At 36.3% G+C, this 24715-nt stretch overlaps 5 protein-coding genes across 7 annotated transcripts; 2 read left to right on the top strand and 3 right to left on the bottom strand.

Moving 5' to 3' along the window:
- The first annotated feature begins 5074 nt into the window (after window positions 1-5074).
- Window positions 5075-19668, top strand: LOC109537032 (E3 ubiquitin-protein ligase FANCL). 2 transcript variants are annotated; one of them, XM_048665788.1, is made up of 9 exons: window positions 5075-5281; window positions 6254-6323; window positions 6384-6584; window positions 6641-6745; window positions 6805-6972; window positions 7026-7199; window positions 7253-7422; window positions 7482-7591; window positions 19457-19668. In XM_048665788.1, the coding sequence occupies exons 1-8, from the start codon at window positions 5180-5182 to the stop codon at window positions 7575-7577; spliced, it is 1086 nt and encodes a 361-aa protein (XP_048521745.1). In that variant the 5' UTR covers window positions 5075-5179; the 3' UTR covers window positions 7578-7591; window positions 19457-19668. The 2 variants fall into 2 exon arrangements, with proteins under 2 accessions (XP_048521745.1, XP_019759109.2); XM_019903550.2 differs by having other exon boundaries at window positions 6254-6584.
- LOC109537029 (SID1 transmembrane family member 1) lies at window positions 7706-19086 on the bottom strand. 2 transcript variants are annotated; one of them, XM_019903546.2, is made up of 18 exons: window positions 18703-19086; window positions 17561-17759; window positions 17338-17491; window positions 17156-17291; window positions 17013-17096; window positions 12770-12953; window positions 12599-12715; window positions 11108-11158; window positions 10509-10642; window positions 9785-9883; window positions 9546-9728; window positions 9369-9486; window positions 9190-9312; window positions 9021-9137; window positions 8884-8970; window positions 8616-8767; window positions 8442-8552; window positions 7706-8375 (listed from the first exon to the last, which is right to left on the bottom strand). In XM_019903546.2, exons 1-18 carry the CDS (start codon window positions 18859-18861, stop codon window positions 8199-8201), a joined length of 2385 nt encoding a protein of 794 aa, XP_019759105.1. In that variant the 5' UTR covers window positions 18862-19086; the 3' UTR covers window positions 7706-8198. The 2 variants fall into 2 exon arrangements, with proteins under 2 accessions (XP_019759105.1, XP_019759106.1); XM_019903547.2 differs by lacking the exon at window positions 11108-11158 and having other exon boundaries at window positions 18703-19085.
- Window positions 12992-15398, top strand: LOC109537030 (short transient receptor potential channel 4). Its single transcript, XM_019903548.2, has one exon. It carries the CDS (start codon window positions 13034-13036, stop codon window positions 15341-15343), a length of 2310 nt encoding a protein of 769 aa, XP_019759107.1. The 5' UTR covers window positions 12992-13033; the 3' UTR covers window positions 15344-15398.
- On the bottom strand, window positions 19222-20007 carry LOC125504188. The gene is made up of 2 exons (XM_048665789.1): window positions 19690-20007; window positions 19222-19628 (listed from the first exon to the last, which is right to left on the bottom strand). Exons 1-2 carry the CDS (start codon window positions 19822-19824, stop codon window positions 19440-19442), a joined length of 324 nt encoding a protein of 107 aa, XP_048521746.1. The 5' UTR covers window positions 19825-20007; the 3' UTR covers window positions 19222-19439.
- A 428-nt stretch (window positions 20008-20435) lies between these two features.
- On the bottom strand, window positions 20436-24475 carry LOC109537028 (kinesin-like protein KIF23). Its single transcript, XM_019903545.2, has 7 exons — window positions 23636-24475; window positions 23062-23278; window positions 22526-23002; window positions 22084-22461; window positions 21841-22024; window positions 21047-21334; window positions 20436-20984 (listed from the first exon to the last, which is right to left on the bottom strand). The coding sequence occupies exons 1-7, from the start codon at window positions 24196-24198 to the stop codon at window positions 20701-20703; spliced, it is 2391 nt and encodes a 796-aa protein (XP_019759104.2). The 5' UTR covers window positions 24199-24475; the 3' UTR covers window positions 20436-20700.
- Window positions 24476-24715: the final 240 nt, after the last annotated feature.

The raw sequence follows: 24715 nt of genomic DNA, 5'->3' as shown, positions 1-24715 counted from the left end.
CTTTTGATCCCGTCAGTATCTTGTGTTGTTTTTTTTACTATTTATAATGCAAAAAATATATTTGTTCAATTAATGTACTTATTGTGAATACTCAAACTTAGTTTTTTTGATTCCTCACATGTAAAAGAATGCATTTTTCTTTTCTTCTCAGCCATATTTTCTGCGGTTTTTTCACATTTACTTTGAGTGTTCTTTATTGCCGTTATCAGATCGCCCCTTCTTGAACTTTATTATTTCATTTTTGTTTTTAAAGTATCTTCATATTGCAAAAAATATAGGTACTTAATCAACTTTTCCAATTGATGAGTCTTAAAAATGATTGTTTTTTCGAATACTCAAATTTTGTTCTTTGTTTGCGCACATGTAGGTAAACATCGCATATCGCTTTTGTTCCCACAGGGAATTTTCTGCTATTTCTAGCATTATTTATTGCTGTTATCAGATCGCCTTTTTGTGAATTTGAATATTTATTTATTTGTTTCAGGGTTTCGCGAACATCTAAGCAGCCGGGCCAAATGGCGGACAATTTTTGCGAGAAGGAACCCGTAGAACCGAACTTGTGTTTGTTTTTGTCACGGGTTCGCTTTTAAGGGTACCTTCTTTCGAAAAATTAGCTGGTTTTATTCGAAAAATCCGAAGGTAAGCGCCCAAAAGTAAAATCGTTCTCTGAGCCAGTTTAAGGAGTAGTTAATCAATTCGAACAATCATTGTATCAAATAAATAAGAAAAATAATAATAATTACCAAAAGTACAAATTTGTTGTCACGAATTAATCCTTCCCTGATCCAGCATTCCTAGATAATGTTGCTTGAAGCAAGGTTTATTATCAATTTATATAGGCGTCAATTTTTTTCTTGGCAGTGTTTGTTCTGTTTTCTGCAGGTTTTCCCTGTCTTTGCACTGACTGCAATACGACAATCTACGTAAATTTGCCGCATATAAATCACACAAAGAAAAAACCTTGAAGGACAAAAGCGTATGAGAATAGACAGAAAGAGAAAAGCAGAAAATTCAATTGCAGTTTGTTCAAAGTTCCACAACTTTAAGAAAATAAATGCGGTCGCGCACAGCGAGTGTTTAGTCTTTCTGGATGTAGCTAAATTTTATGTAATAGCGCTTCTTTGATTTATATGTATAAGTTAGCCGCACTTTGCTTGGCTTTTATTTTATAACTGGACTAGCGATAACAATGGCGCGTGATTTATCTGGAGCTATTTTGCTTGGTTTTGCAGTTTTTGCAACTACAACTTTGTTAATTGTGAATTAAAATATATTCACTATTATTTATAATCCAAAGCAAATTGCAACTTGAAATGGTCACAGTCTGTGAGAGACTCTTCACACTAACAACCCTCAAAACTTCTTGCAACTCTCATTTAAAAATTCGTAACTTGGATACTTGGCCAAGTAAAACCTTGAAATTCACATGGACGATTCGAGACACTTTACTTTGATAACCAAGAATTTTCCATAAAAAAATCACGGAATTTCAATTTTTACCGGCTTTGGGGGCGGCAAAATAAGTCTTTTTTCAGGCGGCGATATTTGCTTTGAAAGTGTCTAACTTCCAATCTAGAGCAAGTCAGAACTTGAAATTTTCACAGTCTACAGTAGGAAGTTCACTCTAAAAGCCTTGAATTGATTTTAAATAATCGAAATAAGAGTTTTACCGGCTTGGTAACTGGCGATGAGAAAATTTATGTTTTTGCTGCGGACCGCATCTTCTTTGAAAATTCCGAACTTTGAATCTAGAGCAAGCAAGAACTTGAACCTCCCAAAGTCTAAAGCGGAAACTTTGCTTTAAAAATATTAAATATTTGATTCAAAACGCAGCAAGTCATTATTTTCACCAGATTGGTAATTGGCGGCGACAAAATAGACTTTTTCCAGTCCAGACTATTTTCTTTAATTTATAACTTCCAATCTAGTACAAGCAATAACTGGAAATTTCCACAATCTACAGGAGACGCTTCACTATAAAAACGTAGAATTTTTAGTTAAAAATAATCCAAACTTTTTTCCGGCTTGGTGACTGGCGGTGAGAAAGTTGATTTTTTCTGCAAACTGTACTCTGCTTTAAAAATTCCAGACTTTCAAGTTAGGGCAAGTAAGAACTTGAAATTTTCACAGTGGAGAATTTCGTTTGAAAATCTAGAACATTTTATTCAGATTGCAGCAAATTTTTACTTGATCGATAAATGCCGACGACCAAACAAATTTGTTCGCCGGGCTGCAGTATCTCCTTTAAAAATTAATAACTTCCAATCTGGAGCAAGTAAGAGCTCGAAATCCTCACATTCTATAGAATACACTTCACTCTCTAGAACCCTGGAATTTTTGATACAAACGGCACGAAATTCTGAATTTCACCAGCTTGGTAAAAGCTTGACGGAAAATTAAAGTGTCCTCGCGCCTGTAATCTATTCTTCAAAAATTCGTAACTTTAAGACTGCGTCAAGTAAGAACTTGAAATTTTTACACTCGGGAATACTTCATTGCAAACACTCTGGCATTTTCTTTCAAATTGCACTAATTCTTATTTATGTCGACTTCTTAAATGCCGGTGAACAATTTAATGTTTTCTCAAGAACGCATTCTCCGCTTAAAAAATTCTTAATTTTTTTAAGTAATAGTTTGACATTTTGGCAGTACAGAAGTACAGAGAGAAAACTTCACTCTCAAACCCTTGAAATTCTCATTCAAAACGAACTGAATCCTGATTTTTACCGGCTTGGTAAATTACGGCGACAATTTTTTTTTTTTCCGGTTGCACTCTCTCCTTTAAAAATCCGTAAGTTTGATGCTAAGACAAGTAAGGACTGAAAATGTTCGCACTCCATAGAAGACATTTCAAGCTAAACACCTTGATTTTTTTATTCGCATCAGTCAAAATTATGATTTTTTCCAGCTTGGTTTGCAGCAAAGTTTAAGCTTTTTGACGACTACACTTTCTCCTTTGAAATTTTCTAATATCGAACATAAGAGCTAGAATTTCTTACAGTGTACAGAAGATACTTGACTCTGCATATCTTGAATTTTCCAATCTAATACAACTCATTTCTGATTGGTTTTTGGCGACAACAATTAATGTTTTCTCAAGATTGAATTCTCCACTTCAAAAATTATAAATTTCCTTTCTACCGTAAGAAAGAACTTGAAATTTTCAAAGCTCGCTTTGGAATTAATTTATATTCGAACTACTTGAATTTTAATTTTTTTCCTGAGGAATTGCCGGTGATCAACTTGAAGTTTTCTGATGACTGCACTTTCTGCTCTGAAAATTCGTAACTTTGAAACTGAGACAAATTAGAACTTGAAATTCTCACGTACTAAAGAAGAGACTTTACTCTGAAATCAGTGAAATCTTCTTTCAAATCGCACGATTTTTTTTATTTTAGCTTGGTAAATACCGAGGGTTGATACCAAAATTGATGCTCACCACGGCACTGTCTTTTTTTTTATTCGTAATTTGTTATGTAAGCCAATTAAGAACTTAAAACTTTTGCAGTTAACAGAGAACACTTTGCTCTCACTACCTTGAAGTTTTCACTTAAATCGCACTGAATTCCGATTTTTCACAGCGTAATAAACAGAGGCGGTAATAAATGATGTTTCCGCACGACTGCACTAATTTGTTTAAAAATTCGTAACATCGAATCCATTGCAAGTAAGAACTTGCAATTCTCATATTCTACCTCATTAGTGCCTAAATTGCTTATTTAATCGAAGAATAAGCTCGGAATATTGCAAATCCCTGACATATAATTTCAAGTGGCTTATTTGATTTGATTTATTTAGATCAAATTGGATTTTCCAGACATGGAGTTGTTTGAGTGTCAGTTGAGGTAGTAGGTTGTATAGTACGTAATAATCTTAAGCAGTTACTGTGCAGCCTGCTAACTTTCCTGATCTCATTCCTTTACATCGGATCGACTCCAGCAGGCAGCAACCAACGAGGGATTTCAATCGTTTTGCTTTAAAAAATCTTATTTTATTACATACATTCCTCGAAAAGCCTGTTGTACTTTTAAGAGAACTTGTATGTTTATTTTAAATAAAGATACTGGCCTCAACCATTGCATATAGAATCGATAAGATAAATGTTGAATTTTAATGGTTTCAGGCAAATGGGACGTGCGAGGGAGCGAAGGAAGGAGTGTTCCCGACAGCAGCACATAGAAGAGCTTTGAAGAGAAGCGCTCAGGCCCATAATGCATCTTTTAAAAATTCACCCAATATGAAGAAAAAAATTCTTATTTAGTTAAGCAGAAACTTTGTCAATGTGTTCGAAAGTGAAAACTTTTTCAGTGCAAACTATGTGCGAAGAGCAAATTGCAATTCAAATTCAAACATTTAGATTCGAATTACAAGAACATTTTATAGAAGCGAACATTAAATAATGACCAATTAATAAAATGTTAAATAACTTCACTAAAATCAGATGATTTTTTCTAGAAGCATTAAGGGCTACCTCGTCTTCAGTTAACTCAGCAACAAACTGTATTTTTTGGCTAATTTTGTAAAAGCATTCTTAAAACGCGCACAAAAATGCGGCGTCGTACGAAAGATTTTGTTTTCTCGAATCGAGTAAATTACATAAATTATGCTTGAAAAATCGATTACACACCTGTACAACAAAATGTTTGGTAAACACTTTTACTTAAAAATGTATTGCAGAATTATATATTTTTTTACTTTTTAGGAGCTCCTGAGGTGGTTATTGGAGAGTTTTAACCACCGACTCCCTGAGACCCTAGCTTGTGACGTCTTTTGTACACTCACAAGTTTGAATCTCGGGATTGGGTGTTTAAAATACTACAGGGAGCCACGATAAAGCCGCCAAGTCTGCTCCATATTTTCTAAAAATTTGCAATTTTTCTTGCATCTAACTTCCATAATTTGCGTATATTTTCTGTATTTGTGAAGTAGCTTAGCGCAATGTTGTGTATGAAAAAATATATGAACTGAAAATAACTCGTTTTAATTATGTGGGGATTTCGCCGAACCTGCCCATTGTTACGTTGCCAAATCTTCAGGACTGAAAAGAAATTCGTTGATAGGTTATCGTCTCTGGGTCTTTGTCATTCAGTTGACGTCTGTGAAGCGAAATGATAACTGTTGGTGTTTGAAAATTTAATTTTCCTTAGTTGCATTTTCCGGTATATTAAGTGAAGAAAATATGGATTACTCTGTAGATTTAATACTCAAATATCCTCTTATTAATATAAAATCAACGGAGAAAAGTGACATTGTGCGTATACATGGAAAAATATATGTACATGTAAGTGTTCCTGTTTATGTTGGAGAACATTTAATTAACGATTTGAGGCAAACCTTTACTGTTAACTCTTCAATATTTTGAATGTCACGAATTATACATTTTCAATAAACTCGTATATTGAAAGTTCACTCAGGCCTCCTATGGGAACTGAGATAAACAACTGATTTAACTGTCTCGTAAAGATATTGATTCTATTCAAAGCATTTATTCATGATTCTCCACTAAACTTTTGACTTTTTTTCAATCACTAACTTATATATATCACAGGGTATACATTCAGAATTGCTCTGCATGCTACACATAAATTCACATTTCCTATATATTTATGGATTTTTCATGATTTTACTTTGTTAATAGCAGGCTTCCAAACAAAACAAGTCAGCTTATTGCAGTTATAAACACTCCCCTGCTCTCTCTCGAGTCTTTTCCAATCAATTCCACGACATATTAGAGCAGTTAGTGTTCCTCGAAAAGTGCCAGAATGTCTAATATGTTTAAGGGCTAATTACTTTTCTGGACTGAAACCCGAAACTTTGAAATACATCAAGTAAACTGCTCGGTGAAGCCCTCATACTTTTAAGCTGGTCTCAAATTTCCTAACCGTTTTGATCGACGTTTAAAGTTAAGTTTGATCTTGAAGCAGAATCAGAGTCTTATAACAGTTTTCCGTAGCATCACTTTCCAACGGTTTGCAGAGTTTTAGAAGCATTATTTTCAATTTCGTCGTCTCGGTTGCAAATGTATAAAGCCATATTTTGTAAACTTTTTATCATTAGCAAATACAAAAAGATTCAAAGAGAAGGGTTTATTACACCATTAAGTTAACGTCCTAATCCAAACTACTGGTTTTCCTAAGACAAAACGAATTTCAGACACTTTCTCTCTTAAGGCAAATTGAACTTTTTGTACTCTTGAATTCTGCTCTTGCTATTCTATGAAGGACCTTTTTAAAACTATTATAACTTATTGCAGCACAAATATTTCGCTGTTACTCTACACCAAATAACTCACCTTAACGGCGCACCGAAGTACAAACTGAAAAGTATAACTAACGTGAAATCTAAAAGCACTCTTTCAAAAATAAAAAATGCTTTAAGCACAGACGTTTTTCGCAACATTGTGGAAGTTTTGGACAAGATGAACGAAATTTTACTGCAAGATACTGATGTAAAACACCTGGAAGTCCACACAGATATTTACAGGAAAGTCATACATGAATACTCTGAGTTTGTGAAGTTCTTTTTAAACATAAGCACTTGTGAATTAAAGGAAGATCTTACAACGATCTGCGTTGCAGTAACAGGTAATAACTGAAAGTAGCTTGAATTTATCAATCTACTGTAGGTGCGACTTTTCCAGATAGTAAACCCAGGCTACACTCAGTAGAAATCGCAGTTGACTATTCGAAAAAGTCTTCTGATTTGTTTAGAATATCTGCAGCCGATTTACCCGAAAAAGATCAAGGTATGCTTTTTCGTACAACTTCAGAAGTTCTATGAAGACTATGTAATGGGAAATTGTAGCGATCCTCAAGGGAAACGAAAGTTTGATTGCCCTATTCGACACATTTATAGGGCAACTTGAGTTGTTGCAACCCTATTTTGAGCTGATGGAAACTCTGGATGAACACGCTACAATTTTAGATCCAGATAAACCTCGCAAATCTGATGCCTATAGAAGAATTTGGCTAGGTAGACTTTCCAGTAGTCAGTTAGCGCAGGATTTGTAAAACCTTTTATTTTAGGGGAAAACATTTCAACTATTATCACAGTAGATCCGTTTAATATATATGAAAGGCCTGATATAAAATTTTTGGGGCCTGATAGATTAATTGAATCGTTTAGCTCTAGTTTGAACGAGAATATAGGAAAATGGGTGTATCAAGAGAATATTTTCCAAGGGATACTTGACTTGTTAGGTAACTATATCCTCTGGAGATTTTAACGGAAGCACACGATAAGTTTTCTTTAGGTTTACAAGAGTTTCCCAAAAAAGATACTGCCACTAATCAAGTTAATTTGCTGGTGGAATTCGGAGAGTGCAGCATTTGCTTTTCTTTGAGACTGAACAACAAACTGCCGGAAATTATTTGCACCAATCAAAGCTGTGAAAAGCTGTACCATAACCAGTGTCTCTATGATGTAGGTATTCGGCAGCGTGTCGCAAATTCACTATTTTTCCTGGTTTATGCGCGTTTTAGTGGTTGGTCTCCTTACATGCTAAAAGAGTTTTCAACAACATATCGGGAAATTGTCCAAATTGTGAAAAGACCATTAGTTGCCCCCTCATGAATTAATACTTTCCATTCAGGTAAGTCTTTTTGGAAAACAGTGATAGTTTGCGGAATTATGAATCTACACGTGATTTGTGTAAATCTAATGCTTTTATCGGGATATACATGGTTTGATTGTAAAAAACAACAAATTAAAATAGGTTGTCTATTTGGAATAAGCGTATTGCCTCCATCATTTAACATTATAGAAATATTTATAACAAATATAAATTATAGTGGTCATATCACAAAAACTCACAGATGTTTTCACTCAAATATCCTCACTCAATGAACGTATTACATAATATTCGTAAATAATTGTATACAGAAAACACTCTAAGCATAAAGCAGGCAAAGCTGTCGAAATTGTTGGAAAAAAATGTCCCGTTATTGCGCTAATTTAAAATACATTGTCATGAATAGCAGAATAATCTAAAAGAGATTAGGATTATTTATTTTTTGGTACTGTTTAGTCACCATTATAATACTTGACATTCTTAGTCTTAATCTTCCTTTTAACGAAAATCCACCGTAACGAATACTTCCACGTCCTTATCCTTATAGCAATGGATCGGATTGTTAGGTAAATAAGAGAACAATTTTCTTCAATCGAATATGAACATTTGCCCCCTGCAAGTTATTGTCTTAAAAAACGGGTATCTGCTCATGATGGGTGTGAGACAAGTCATCGTCCAGGGTCAAAAGGACCATAAAAGTAAAAAACATGCCGATGGCACTGAGGAAATGCCAAATATCGTGATAGTCGTAGAAACGGAGCAGTTTGCACTCCACGTTGAAGGTGCGCGATTGAGCGGGTGTTTTCTAAAAAAAAAACAACACATTTTTTTTATAAAATTGCTAGAGAGGCAGATAAAATTGTTCACTTACCGACCACGATATGGCCTTGTGCAGGAAGAAGTACATTGCGGCTATTGCACACAGAGTTGAGATGCAGAAGAACATCCAAGTGACAATTCTCACGCTCTCTTTATGTAAATACTAAAAACACGAATGGAAGAATTGTTGGTTTTGCTCAGCTGATTTATTAACTAGGTAGCTTACCTTCATCAGTATATAGAAAAAGAAGTAAATCAGTGTGTTAGACATAAAGATCAAGAGAAGGAACACTGCGAAATTCTTGGGATGGTAAGCCAAGGCATAGGCGGCTAAAGCCCAATTGCACAAATTTCCCATTACCACCATGACAAAACGAGCTGAAATATACTTACATTATTATGCTAAAGCCTTTTAAATACATAGTGTATTAAACGCGTCTAAATATTACATAAATAAACCATTGACTTTATGGCAAATTGAAATGAAAAACTACCTTTATAACACGGTTTTAAGACATTGAGGGGACCGGCCCAGAAGTCATGCCTGATAATATGCCCAACTCGTCTCAGTGAAACACAACCTGTAAATGAGTCCTTGATAGTTAAATTTTTAATTAAAAAAATCACATACTTAGTTTCCAGCATCCCATGTAGTAGACTTTGATGCTGAGGTAAAAGCAAACTAGAATGTGCAATATCACAAAACACACCCAAAATTGGTCGGTATTTTCCAGTATTCCAATCATACCTTAAAAACGAATTGAAATCTACTTCGACTAAGTACAGCTAGGAAATTTTACCTAATACAATGGCTATTGCCAGCACACCAAAGGTGCTGTATGCATTCGCATTGATATCAGGGTGTCTGTTTTGGTACAGTTTTACCATGCATAAAACGGCCATTACGTACATGAAACTAGAATCTGCAATAAAAATAGTTAGGGTAGTTATGAATAGAAAATAGGACGCCAGAAATTACCAAATTGGAAATTCATTTGGCTGGGACACACATGGTAGCTACCACTCAGCACCCCTTCCATTATCAGTGCCACTCCCATAGCATAGAATAAACCATAGTGCTGAGGAATTCCATAGTGCTACAACAAATTCCATTATTAGTCATTTAAAGCCAATGAATATAAAAACACCTTGTTACTCTATCAAAGTCCTGGTCCTTGTGTGTGAGTTCTCTATGGTAAGTGATGATTAAAAACAATATCCCAAGCAGCACGTAGCCAATATTGGAGAAAACGTGGTTGAAATCGCTCAAAAATGACAAAGGATGGGCGCATAAGAAGTTATAGTAGCAAATGTCTTGTTCGCCTGTTTCATTCAGCACCTGAAATTGCTCTTGTTTAGAGAGTCTCATTAGCGACCAGCAAGCCAATAACTTACCCGTTGGTAAGTGATTACCAGCTGCACAACTGGCAAGCCATAAAATAGGGCAACGGTCAACACGTTGTACAAGTACAAATAACTTTTCTTGGCTAAAACCTACGAGTAGAAAAAACGTATAATTAGGCGCTCAAAGTAAAAGAAACCATCTCGCAAAAACGGTTAGAAATGTTTTGAAAGGGGCAAAATTGCAGAGTTTGGATTAAGCTTTTGAGTAAAAGACAGCACTTTGAATCCTTTTGACTCTTGCAGCAAAAAAATAAACAAAGGTTTTATTAGAACTTTGCCCCCTCAAATAATTTAAATCGTTTCTACGGGTGAAGATAACGATGGAAAGTCTTAGGCAGTTTCTTTTTTCAATATTTAATCAGATTTGTAATCTTTAAAGAAGTAGACAGAAGATACGAAAAAGCGTCTCTCAAAAACCGAGCACTGAAAAACTGTAATTTGTTCTCTCTCTTTCTACCTCTAAAAGTTAGAAGAAAAAATATGTTCACCGACCACTTGTTTTAGTCACAACAATAAAATGTTAGGAGGAACTACCTAGTCCTTAACGAAAGGCAAGTTCCGGTTAATTTGATTTTTTTTATTTTACATGGCCAATTTAGCAAACTTCCCTCATTGTGAGTTGGTTCATAAAGGGCTTGACGACCAGGGCGAATAATTTTCAAACGTTAAAAGGCCAGAAATTCATAGCTCGTAGATAAATATGTGCAGAACTTACTCTCGGGGGTTTTCTGGCCAAGTCGGTTAAACGTGGTTGACTCCTGCACAATCTAATCTCTCGGTCCTCTTGTATTTCTTGAATGTGATCATAATCCGTATCGTCCAACGACTGCGAGTCCAGGTTATTTGTACCTAAATTTTGCATTGTTACTTCTTTTCAAACAAAAATTCACCATTGTAAGTGTTAAGTGCGGATGCCGAAACATGCTCAAGCTTCAGCAGCTACAGATACATTTTCAATGCACAATAATTCAGTTTAAAGCGCCAATGTATTTACTAGATTTATATTAATGACATATTCTGTAGAGGGAAATTAAAATAGTAAGTGCGAAGAAAAGACCATAAATCCTTCGGTTTATATACTACATATTTTAGAGACTTTCTTTGCAGTATTTCTCAAAGCATTAGTTTTCCCTAGTCAATATCCTAACTACTCAATTAGTCTGAAAAGTGGTGTTATTTTTCAACCGATTAGACGGATTTCAAATAAAATTCAACCACAACAAACACCACACGTAGCAAATCGTTTGAAGCATTTAAATTCACTCCAAGACACAAAACAGAAAATTGAGCAAATTCAAATGTTCTTTTCAATACCTTCAGTGCCAACACATTCACTTCTGAGCTCATCAGGCAGCTTGATAATTCCTAAACAAATGCAACAAACCAGAACATAGAGCGCATACAAGGCAATAGCTAGACAAGGGTTACAAAACGAAGAAAATTAAAAAATATATAGGGTGTCTCAATATATAGACAGTGTGACTAGACCTGTATTAGCAGGCATTGAGTAAAAGGGTATTTCTATATATCCATATGTTGGCTGTAGAAAACGTGGAGTAAAAACACATTTTCTAACTAAAAGTGAACTTGAGAAAACTCATCTTATGATGATGATTCTTTTATCAAGAAACAAACATTTAAACCTTTACTGTATTTCGCAAACTTTGAAGGAACACTTAGGCAGGGAATAATTTTTTGGGCGAGTAGCTTGAGGACTCGAAAAATATTTACAGTACAAAAACGTATACTAAGGACTATCTACGGAATGTCTCCTTTGCAGTCTTGTCAGGGGGTTTTTAAATCAAAGGGTGTTTTAACTAAAGAGTATACGGTCTGTACATTTTTGAGGCAATATTATGTGTTTTTAAGAGTATGTATTTACACGATAACAACGTTAACCAGGAAACATTTTGTATCCAACACACAGACTAACACTGTCTGAAAAGAGTCCGTACTATATGGGTATAAAATTCTTTAATAAACTAGAAAACAACATTAAAAAAGTAAGAATTGAAAAATTGTTTAAGAATAAATTAAAACAGATGTTAATTGAGTTAGAGCCTTATAGTATTAGAGACTATTTAAATATGTAACAACAGTACCTTTTGGTATATGTCCTTTGTCAATTGTTTTTTAACGCCATTTCAGTTTGTATTCTTTATACATGTGCATGTATCAAAATGTAATTTGAAATAAAGACATAAATAAAATAAAAAATTTAAAAAAATACTTTATTACATCGTTACCTTCATTTTTGTGAAAAAGCTTTACGAATACAGTACATTACATTTTTTTTCGTTATTTACTGATAAAAATGATTAAAAGCATACAAAGTCTGGTAGTATTATACGGGGTGATATTGTTTCTGGGGCCAAGTCACTTCAACCATCAGGAGCAAAGACATATTTTGGAGTTATTTACACAAATGTCTGTAAAAGGACACGCTTTTTCTATGCAAAGCGCACTTAAAATCAGGTATTTTTTTAATTATTTTCCAAATAACTTGCAAAAAACATAAGAGAACGAAACGTTTTTAAATAGAATATTGAATTCAAATTTTAGTTAAATACGCGATTGACTCGTGGGGAACGATTCATCTTGTAGTTTCGGGAAATTGTGAAGAGTTATCAGCGTTGACGGACAATATTTCCAAACCTTAAGCGCCTTGTATTTCGATAACGAAGCCTTATTCCAACATAGTTTATAGATACTTTGTTCTCGCGCAGAAACATTGGGAAAATGTTTGTTTTGTTGTATGTGTGTTGTGTTGTAGGTCTTAAGTGTCTTAGAATGATTCTTACTTACTAGAATTCAAAGAAGCAGTAGCAGTTCCATTCTCCGCAGCATATTCCATCTGACGAGGCACATAATATTGTCTGGAGAAGAGGAAGAACGACACTCCAAAGATTATGTAGAAAGCCCCTAACAAGCAAAATAATCACGACTGAATTAATACCGGGGTGATCGAGTACTTACCAATTGCAGATAACGTGATCATAACAGCATACACATAATCGTTGTAAGTAATACTGGGTTTTATAACCAGGGATAGCTTCTTAACCCGATCGCCAGACACTGAGGGACTCAGGTCCTTTGTGCAGACGTAATCGTCCGCTTTGGCCACAAATACTATGTAGAACCCGTAAGGAAATTTGTATTTCTGAAACAAGCAAAGTCAATGGAAATCAAATATTGCTGGTAAAGTCATACATTGACAATTTATAACAGTTTTTACAAAAAATGGACAACCAAAATGCGCCAGGAAACCTATCAGTGCCCTATAAGAAACTATCAGACGAAGCGGCGTTACTGCCTAGACCAAGCATACTTCTACCGCACTTGCAAGAATCGGAGAAAAAGTTCTTTGAACTAGTGGCTTCGGGGGATGTTTTGGCCGTGCAAGAGTATCTAGCAAAAAATCCAAACTTTAACATCAACTGCGTGAACTTCCAAGGCGTGTCTGCTCTGTTAATAGCGGTGCAAAACCACATGGAAACCATGGTGGAATATCTGCTCAGCCAGCCTGGGATTGATATAGGCGACTGTATTCTACATGCTGTGAAGGACAATCAAAGGAAAATTCTAGAGGCTTTGCTGCAGAAGATAAGCGAAATTGCGCCCAGCCTGGAGTTTGTTGGGGTAACACACAGCACAGATTTTCCTGACTATGTCACGCCCTTAATACTAGCGGCTCAATGTGGTCACTATGAGATTATAGAGCTGCTGATCCAACGGGGCCATACAATCAGCAAACCCCATCCGCCTAGTTGTAGATGTGCAGACTGTCGGGTTCATTTGGAGCGCGACGATCTTCTACACGCGGAGAGCCTGCGACTGAATTTATATCGAGCAGTGTCTAATCCTGCTTACATTTGCCACTCCACCCATGACCCAATTCTGGTCGCCTTCCAGTTGGGCAACGAGCTAAAGGAGTGCTCAAGCATCGTTCCAGAATTTCGCGTAGCTTACGCAGAGCTTTCTGTTGAAATTAGCAACTTTGCTGTTGATCTGATTGCATGCTGCAGAAGCACCAGTGAAATGGAGTTGATCCTCAAACAATCCGCTGGAATGAGTTCTCGCATTTACAGCCTGCCCCGATTGGCTTTGGCCATGGATTACAAGCAGAAAACCTTTGTAGCTCATCCGAACACGCAGCAGATTGTTGAAGCCACTTGGAATGGCGACTGGCACGAGTACAAGCTTAAATCGCACTTTGTGCTTTATTTATTGCCAGTTATTCGCATTTGTGCGCTTCCCATTGTGGCCCTGATGTGCTTGGCGATGCCCAATCACTCCCTCACCAAGCACTGGAGCATTCCTTTGAACAAGATGATCAGTCACATTGCGGCCTATCTGGTGTTTCTTGTGATAATATTCCTGGAATCCAACATGGATAAAGCTGGGCAAAAAAGGCAGCCACCCAACTCCGGGTTGGAAATTGTCATTATGGTGTTTGTGGCTGGGAATATTTGGAGCAACTTTAGAATGCTGCTCCTTATTGGCCCGAAAACCTACTTTAAGAAGCTCTGGAATTGGCACGCTGTGATCAATAACGCCTTGTTCCTGTTGACTTTCCTGTTTTGGATGGCATCGTATTTCGATGCCATTAATAACGACCAGGTCGATCTGGAGCGGAAATACTGGCACCATCTGGATCCGTTACTAATCGCCGAAGGCACCTTTGCGGTCGCAGTAATCATGGCATTTTTCAAGCTGCTCTTTTTCTGCAAATTAAACTACTATCTAGGCCCGTTGCAAATCTCCCTGGGTAAAATGTGCGCAGACATGGCAAAGTACTTCACAATCTTCACGATTATAATCATTTCCTTCAGTGCCGGGTTGTGTCGATTCTATCAGTATTACGATGGCATGGTTCAGATCGACGAAAACGAAATGAAGACTCAACAAGTCTCGTCATTTGTCGACCTTAGTTCCACTTTAAAGACCTTCTTTTGGGCCATTCTTTGCATGGCCCCGTTGGAGAGCGCCAATGTGATAATCGAAAACCTTCCTGGAGAAACGCCGAAAACCACAATCATTAACAAGCACACATTCACAGAAGCTGTAGGCTATATATGTTTTGCACTGTTTGAAGTGCTGATAGTGATCATGATACTGAACATGCTCATAGCTACGATGTCCTCCACCTTTCAAAGAGTGCTGGATAATTTGGACGTCGAATGGACCTTTGGAAAAACTGACTTCTATATAGAATATATGCTGCAAACGACTACGCCTTCGCCATTCAACTTGATTCCCACCCCAGCAGGAGTGACGATGTTTATGGAAATGATGAACGGAACGAGAACGGCTGGAAACACTGAGATGGCAGGCGGCTGTTGCCAGAGATCTCCAGCAGGGAAGAAGAACGCGATGAATCGGCAAGACAATGAAATGGAATACCCGGCTTTAATGTCGTTGCTGGTCCAGCGATACTTTAGGGAAAAGGATGAAGCCAACCAAGCGGCAAGCGAGATGGATTTACTGCGGCAGGAAATCCATGAACTGAAGGCTTTGCTGAATGATATCATAGCGGAAAAGGAGGATTGACTTAGTTTTGTCCGTTTATATTAGGACTAATTATACATATTGTGTTTTTATTTTATTTGATCGGTCTTTAATGGTTTTATTGAGCTCTAAGATTAGTTGAAAGTTCAGCAGCAAAGGACTTAGGGAATTTGAAGGCAAACTTTAAAACAAATCATTGTCTGTGCTACCTTATAACAATGCAGCGTATTGAAAGCAGTAGCGGTTCCTCAATAAGTGCACATGTTACACGGGCACTATCAAATTTTCAATGCCTATTATCCCAAAAAACATTTAAGCTTTATTCTTCTTGAAACAATTTCTTCATTATTCCAAAAAACAATTCGTCAACAACGCAAGCAACAGAAATTAAGAAGTTATTGAAATGAAAAAAATATCAAAGAATTGTAAATTACAGCGGCAAAAGCGTCGGCTTTAGGTCGACTTTTCAACTGCGAGTTCATGCCGTCTTAAATTGCAATGTTTTCAAGCTATTGTATCAAACATTGTCGCTTCCCAAGTAACAACCGTTGTTTAATACGTTTAGATCTTCCTAAAAACGTGATTTTCAAACGGATTTTTCGCTTTTTTTAATTGAATACCAGATTCGATCAGTATTAGCGAATAATCGCCTGTTTACCTTTATTCTTAGACTTTTTTTTTAATGTAGTTTTCTGGTCGGTTTGGGTTAGTTTATGATCGATTAAACCTGTATTTTCGCGAAAATAAAATTTAACAAACTACCAAAAATGGAAAATAAGCAAATTATTTTAACATGAGACGAAATTATATTACCTGCATAAAAGCGCCGGATGTTCGAGAATGGCAAAATAATGTAGATTTGATTAGTAAAAACATATTTTCGGGTTGCAGGCTCTGATAGGCCTGATAGGATTTTCGGATTGCAGGCTTTGGAAGCTCTTCTGTTTATATAAAAAAGTGCCTTATTATCGTCCCTAAAAACTTTTGTTGAAATTATTAAATTTCGTTTGGTTTAAAAAATTCCGTACTCGTAATGGGCACGAGGTAGAGAGTTGAGTTTTGGAGCATGAAAGAAATGTATTCAAACAAGCGCATTACTATCGTTCCTAAAAAAATATTAGCAAATCCGGTCTTTAACTTTGGACAAGCTGCATTTCTTCAAGATCTGTTTAAAACATTCGGCAGAAGTAGAGAGTTGAGTTTTCTCAACATGATAGAGAAAATCGGCGTCTGTTTGAATTCAAAAAGGGCGTGATTATCGTGCCTAGAAAAAAAGTTTAAAATTCTCCAATTCGGTTGTAGTACAAAGTACAGCGTTGTGTTTTTGGACCAATGGAAAAATTCGCTTCTGTTTATGTTCGAAAAAGCGCGTAATTGGAAAAATATGCAACTCGATCTTTGTGTTAATCCGGGCGGTGTTTCTACAAGCTCTGTTTTAAAAAATGCGCTTATTTTCCTAATCGAAACGGCGCGTTGTTATGATAAAAAATATTTATATTTATATTTAAAAAATGCGAAAACTATGTTTGAAATTGTCGATATTTAAATCTACTGCACTGGCCTTAGTTGAAGCCCCGAATATTAACTGAACACCTAGTATACATTAGCGTTTTTATGCACCGGGAAAGCTTTATTTACCTGTTTTTTCTGATGTTCGCACACCAGGCATAAATCAATCACACCAAGACATTTGAATACTTTAAATACTCACTGGAATTGTGATACCTCCTTTGGTGGTAAACGTCTCATAAAACCCTCTGAACGTTATATCTTGATTTAAGTCGAAAACTGGACACTAAAAAGGGAAAAGGATCAGCAACGAAAGAGCTTCCAAGTGAAATTTGCGCAACTTACACTAACATTCTGGATGCTGACAATTGTACATATTGTATCCAGTGAAAGAACTTCCAAAATAACAGTATCGTAATTCGATTCTCTGACTTCGGTGCTGGTCAAGTTTGTTGGGATCGAAAAATTGTAAAAAAAATACCTAAATCGGCTTTGTTGTTAACAGTTTAGGATAATTATGAACTCACTGAGGCTCACTAGGGCTAATTTGGATCGAGTAGTTCGTACTGTGCTCCAGTAGAAACTCATTTGGAAAGTCCACCGTGACTGTAAAATCAATGCTCGTAAGGGAGGATGTGGCAAGTGAAACGATTGGATTTTCATGCTGTAGCTGCTTAAATCCTGGAAATAATAATGATACTGTTACACGCAAACACGCGAAAAATGATGTGATTATATGAAGTAACTTGCCTTGAATTTTATTGTGATTTAAAATATCGAAGCACAAGGTCCTGGAGCTGTTTTTGTAAACTTCTTCCCCAGTCTCTGTCTCTACAGAGAGTGGTAACTTCCAAGATAGCAACTCTTTCGGCTGTCTTGTAGTAACCATAAGTGGAGCGACTGTAGTCGCATCCTTTGTAGTTACAGTGACTCGAGGTGGAACGAACACCTAAACAACAACATACTGTGTTTTATCTTTATTTGCGATTTAAAACGGGACAGGAATCTGTTTATTGCCTTACACGGATGTTTTTGTGAATGAAATTCGGTTACAGAACGGTTCGAACCGAACAACAATTCGGTGTGAAAAAACACAATGTACTTAAAACAAGAAGTGAAGAAAAAACTGTTAAGGAAAACACATTCTCTTATAACGCACTCGATGACTAATTGTGGATTTTCAAATGCATTTGAACCTTCTCAACAAATATGGTACAAATGATACAAATTTTAAATGAATAAAGGCAGTTGGGAAGGAAAATAAATGACCATGTTGTGCCATTTGAAATAGTCTGGGACTAATCAATTAAAGATAAATCATTAATATACAATTAAACTCGATAGCATGAGTTTATATAATATAGCTTGAAGTTTAGTTGATTACTTGATGCCACATATTTTATCAGTTGATTCCACAACAAAAGGAAATAGGTCTTGCCTACGATGTATCTATAAAGTGAACCATTGACTGGCTATCACATAATAAAAAAATTAGTATAGTTGGTTGACGTGTTATCAATGAATTTATTTCATAGAAATAGGAAGTGTGTCCTGCACAAATTCTCAGAAAAAATGCTCCAGTTAATAAATATTTATCTAGCCAAAAACTTGTGATTATTTAATCTCCAAGATATAAGGTAGTTCTCTTCGCTAATCAAACATGGGTTTGAATCTTCAGAATCACGAGCACACCCTGGTAAATCCTCCTTATCGGATAATTAACATCAAACATCTGCAACTATGTATTTTAAATGTATGAAAACGCATGCAAATTATCCACTGCACTGCTAATGTATTCGGGTTTATCCGTAGCATTTAGAACACCGTTTTTTGCACTTGCGTTAGTTTTTTTTCAGATTCTTTACCTCTTGAATAAAACAAAATTGTCATACCTTATATGAGTTGTAGTTGGAAAATTCAAAAATGTACTCTAGCGAATTATTAATCAATCCCTGATAGGGGACCGAGTAATTAGCTGAAATGATTATAGATTGATTTAAAAACACTGAGTTCGACCCCCCAAATAGCGCAAAAAGTAAAATAAGATACATTTTGGCACTGGCCTTTGGTGAGCAATAACCAGCTCCTACTGCAGACCTTTCACACTATGCACTTTTAAAAATCCCCTTACACTATCACTTATCGCCCGACACTAAGCTGTTTCTATAACATTTCGAAATATATGATGGTTTTGCTATTTATGGGTTTTTCCCTTGTACTTGCTATCATAATAAAAAAATAGGTTATGTTGGGATTTTCAAGATTTAGCTATTGACTAGTGACGTCAGCACGCTTTAAACTAGCTGCAGGACTAGTCCACAAAGTATCCCCCCTATGGGTGTATGTTCTGTGGACTAGTCTGTCTTTATCTAGGGACTAGGAATTGACGTTAAAGTAAACATACAAATAACTGCTTTTAAAACCCCAAAATCATGTTAGAAACGGTCTTTTTATACAATTTAACAATTAGTTAAATATATTAAATATAATGTACATTTTCTACACGTCCAGTCAGTTCACATCAGATTTTTTAAATATTGCCCTAAAGGTAATGAGAACATTTAAATTTATCACAATGAACAAATTTCAACTAAACAGTAACATGTCGATGTCGTTGCATTAATTTCCATTATAAATTTGTTGTAGGCATATAGTTTTCCCTCTTGGTGAAGGCAGTAGTGAAATCACCCGAATTATAACTTGGAGGATCGAAACTGTTCAAAGCTTCCCACTCAAGATCGCTTTGTTCGAAGTGATACAGCCTGGCAACGTCCCTACGAAGTCTGTTCATTCTACGCCGCTTTGCCATGCAATAGACCTGTACAGATGAGCTCAAATACAATCAATATTTCAACTGGTCCGTCAACTATTCAACTTACAAGTAATGTTAAAATCATTACTAAAGCTATAACAACTAGGGGCACTATTAGATACTTTGAGTCGTCGGCAACGAATGGAGGTCTCACTGTGGTAGTCACATTTGATTGCTTTATAAGACTTTCTGGATTTAACATGGTCACGTAACCTGGTGATTTTCATTTTTAGCTAGAGAGCAACTTATCGGTCGATGACTAAAAGGTAATTTTGTCCAATTAATTGAACTCTATAGCATTGTTACAGTCATTTGCTTTTAAAAATCTAATCGTTCCAAATCCTGCTTTCAATCAAAACATAACAAAAACAACAATCCGCTGTCACTGTCAAGTGTCATCGTGCTAAAGCACCTCTGAAGCTAGACGCAAGCAAATAAGGCAACGTGGCTGTAGCCTTAGGTTTCAAATATTCAGTTAAGAAAATTAATTTTATTGTTATTCAGCTTCTGAATCATTACTAGAGCAAACGGCTAGGCCAGTTTTTGTTGCGCAATTAGACAAATACATATATTTATAAAAACACTAACATTTGAAGTAATCGTTCACTAAATATTATTGTTTTTTTAATTGGTAAGTTGTTTTGGGGAGTCGGTCTGGGCAGTAGGATAAAAAATTAGAAACGCTTTTTATCTACCAAATTTCAGTTGCTGGTGTATCGGTGAAGAAATTATCTCTTAATTTTATTCCTATTTATTTAGGAGCAACTGGCCCACAAGTTATTTGCGTTGTGTTGCACTGAGAATAACACAGAATCAAAAAATTTATGTATATTAAGTACCACCTCTTACATTACAAAACTTACGTAAAACAAGCAAAATTGTGTACAAAAACTCGGCCCTTGTGGTGCGCGCTGAAAAAGTACCATATCAGCCGCTCATTAAAATTACTTCATAACGGGTAAGCCCAAAATCTAACATTTGATGCTCATTGATTTTGGTGCAAATGGCTTATTCTCAATGCAGACTTTCCTACTTGAGTCAATAAATTTGTTCTTGAGCAGAAATATGAATAACTTTATCAGTGTTTAGTGGGCGATTCTTGCCTTAACTTCTCAACATCATTGAATATAACTTGAGCTCCACCCCCACAAGTGGGCACTATATCAGCTTTGTACAGTTTAGTCTCCAGTTCACCATCAGTGTCAGGTTCTTGTGCTAATAAGCAGTATTTACTTTGCTTCGGATTGGTCACATCGCTGGCTTTGTCCAATTTGGAAACCGATTTTCTTTTCTTCATTGTAGGCTGCATTACAGTGTCCAATGGACATGGTTTGATCACGTTGTGTTCAAGCCACACATCACCTGAAAATAAAAATAGTATGCATTTAATCTCGACTCGATCAGTTAAACCTTGTCAAACTTACCAGCCGATTTCGATCTTCGTTTTCGTGGAGCAGACGCATCATTCATGTTTCTTCTATGGAAGTGTGAGTTACTTTTTAACGACTGAGGGGTTTGGGAGCCCAACGATTTGATTACATGTTCTTCTTCCAACTCGATCGCCTGAAATTCAACCGGAGGCAATTCGCTATCGAGAATTCCTTTGACCATTCTCAGTTTATCATCTTTTGCTTTCATAGCAGCGTTCAGATGATCTCGTTGTCTCCTCAGTTTATAATCCAGTTCCTGGGTCATTTTTTCATTTGCCATAACTAAGAAGATATATCATGGTAAACCAAAAGATGTTATACTTAGCCTTAGGAAAGTCTACTACATTTGATAGTAAATTGAGTGGAAGTTTTAACTCTGATAAAAGAGGCTCGATTTCAAAAACATAAGCAAAATTTATAATTTCGTTTGTCCGTAAGTATGTTTTGTGAATAAATTGTACTTTTAGGAAGCCCACTTTTTTGTAAGTGTTTTACTGCAAGCAATATTTTAAGTATCGCTTATACTTTTCGAGTAGATAAATTGTGATACAGCTATAATTATAGTCACTGTGGTCAGTGGCGGCGCGTGGTTTAATATTATAGGGGTGCGCTCTATTAGAAAACATGCCGATCCGAAAGATCTCATGTAAACGGCTGCGGTTCATCATAGATCAATGTTTGTAAATGCTAATTTAATATTCATTTGGCTTATGTAGGCTTCAGATTTGGTTCACTTTTGTTTTCCTGCTGTTTATTGGCAAATTTCTAGTAAAAATGACAATCCTTACCCAACTGCTTTTTCGTTCTTTGCTTCTCCAATTGATGTTGATTGATTTTCAAATCCTTTTCATTAATCGCATTTTTCAAGGTTTGTATTATATCATGTAGTTCTTCATTTTTACCCTGCATATCTCGATTTCCGAATTCCAAGTCAGTCATTTTCAAATGCACGTTTCTTAACTGCTGTTTCTCCTGAAAAACCCCAATTATGTATTACTGATCAGTCGCAATATCTGCAAACTAATTTTTACCTTATGGATTACACCCTTTAAGCTTTTAATTTCAGCGCTATTGAGCACAGACTGTTCATTTAAAGAGACTAGCCGTTTTCTTAATTCCTTCTGCTTGTCCTCAATCTCTTTGTCCAGACTATTTCCTTTAGATTCCCTCAATTTTATGGTCTTCATTACTTTTTGAATGGCTGAACGACATTCATCTAATTCATCAAAGTTAAATTTAACAACAGGGATTTGCGGCAATAAAGTGAAAGACGAGGCAGTTTTTAGCCTGGCCGGGGTTTTGTTTTCGGCTGCTTTACTTATTGCGACTCGCTGAACGGAAGGCGTGTATCTATTAACTTCGGGTTTGACTACCTTGATTTCTTGGGACATTTCGGCAAATTTGAGAACCTGCAACAGAACACAATCCGACTAAGTATTCCAGTACGCCGCTGCTTAAAACGCATGTTCTTACATGAAGATTCTCTTCGTAGTCTTCCGCCGATGGGTTAATGCACACTATCATTTTCACAGTGCCATCTCCTTCAAAATAATGCTTGAACAAGAAGGTTAATCTACTATCCCGATATGGAACCAACTTATTCGTTTTGTTTGTCTGATTCTCCCTCAACATTTCAAAGCAAGTCCTTAAAGACATCAGGGAATTATTGATGCTGCTCGCCTCTTTCAGCCTCATTCCTGTGTTGTTCGTTCTATTGGTTCTCTCAGATCCAGCCAAATCGACGAAACTTAGCTGACCTACCGCAATTTTGTTTTCATTTGGAACCATTGCTTGGCCATTTTCATTATACGTAATTTGCTCCAACTGGACCACTCTTATATTAAATATGGAGTGACTCCTACTTGAGCCCTCATTCAATGTAGTTGAAGCCATCTTTTTTCGGTTTTGTCCCGCATTGAATAAGCTGAAAGCTTCTTCTGCCGATTTAACCTGAATGGAAAATAAAATGAGTTAGTAGTCGGAAGCAAACATCAAGCAGTACCATTTACCTCTACTTCTACAACGCCATTAACATACATGTTTTTCCGACTATCTTCCCGCAGCATTTTGTTTTGAAGGCTTTTTCCTGAGGATTCATCTAGCAAATCATAGACACCATTGTTGTAAATCTCCACATAGCTCACAAATACTGAATATAAGCTGTTTTTGTTAACGTTGTGAATTACGGTTCCATCATTCTCGTACAATTTATCAAAACTTCCTTTTCTGAAAACGTGTATTCATTAATGATACAGCCACTATCTGAAATATTTTGCATACAAAAAGTTATTTTTCAATGTCTTTCCCAGTTTCACGCGGACTTGGTAGAAATGGGAACAATGAATTATCGAGAACAATTAAAGAACACCACTGGTTCATAACTGTACTACTGAATTGAGGATTAAGATCCCCCTGTTCGGACAATTCATTCGTTTTTTTTTTATTTTAAGGAAAAAAGGGCAATTTTTGCTTGATGAATTTAAAAACCGAAATTTTAACCAGCGGATTACTAAATTTAAGTAGCATTTTGGGCAAGAATGTAACACCTGATAATAAATTAATAAATGAAGATAAAAACCATACCTTTGAAGTTTTGGGTTAGTCATAGTCCTTTTCAGGTTCAGTTGTTCAGAAAAGGCCTCATCTTCGGTTTGTATCTCAAACCCATTCATTTTATCTGACTTAATCACATATTTCGGCGCTTGATAATCACCAATGGAATTAAACAGTGTATCAATGCACCTGGGCATAATGCCCGGATCATTTTGCTTTCCAGTCAGAGTGTATGTTTTGCCCGATCCCGTAACGCCATAAGTAAACAAAAGACCATTCTTGCCATTCAGAAGGTCCTCTAAAAGGGGGTACGCGACGTGAGTGACCACCTCTGACTGGGTCGAGTACGAAGTGAAAATGTGCTTAAATATGTAATGGGTTTCCTTTCTGACTGCCTTGGATTCCGGAGTCTTAAGACACAATGTGTCAGCTGCTAGTACTTTGATGCAAGTGTTTTCTGCACCTTCCATTAGGGGCTTAATTCGACAGTAAACTTGCACCGGGTGCTTCTCAGTGTCCGAGTTATTCGACATCGTAGTTTTTTCTCTTCGCAGCTTTTTAGCACTCGGAGTATTAAACCTACTTGGATTCATCGTGAATTCTGGCTAATCCGGCAGGTTTTAACACTATAACGACCAGTACACACAGTCTTTGAATTTAAACGATTAACGGACGAAAATCAACTCGAAGAATAACAGACGTCAAGTCTAGTGTCAACGCGTCAGCGGTCAAAATCCATCGAGCTGAAAACTGGTCTGTCGATGGGAGATTTGTAGGTTTTTCCCAATGAAATGGTCGTGTTTGGACTTTTTCTTATAGCCGGTTTTTAATTTGATCTTTTTATGTTTGTAAAAGAACATTAAAATGTTAAGAATAAACAAAACACAACTAAAATGACTTGGACGTAGAAGAAGAATCCGTCAAAATCAGCGCCATCTAAAGTTCAAGAAACGTAGTGTCTCATCTGTTTTTCGGGCGGTGTCATTTTCCACAAGAAATGTAAGATTTTCAAGAAAATACAGTGATTTTTCCAAATATTATGTTAGTAGTTCAGCAGCCTAAGAATCAGTGCTTCTCTGGGTTATGGTTTCAGGTACCTGCATAGCGTCG

Source organism: Dendroctonus ponderosae, unplaced genomic scaffold, assembly GCF_020466585.1.
Source record: "Dendroctonus ponderosae isolate FM_Combo_2020 unplaced genomic scaffold, Dpon_F_20191213v2 Dpon_F_20191213_4, whole genome shotgun sequence".
NCBI lineage: Eukaryota > Metazoa > Arthropoda > Insecta > Coleoptera > Curculionidae > Dendroctonus > Dendroctonus ponderosae.
Note: the sequence above shows the minus strand (reverse complement) of the source record. Positions and strands in the feature narration are given on the sequence as shown.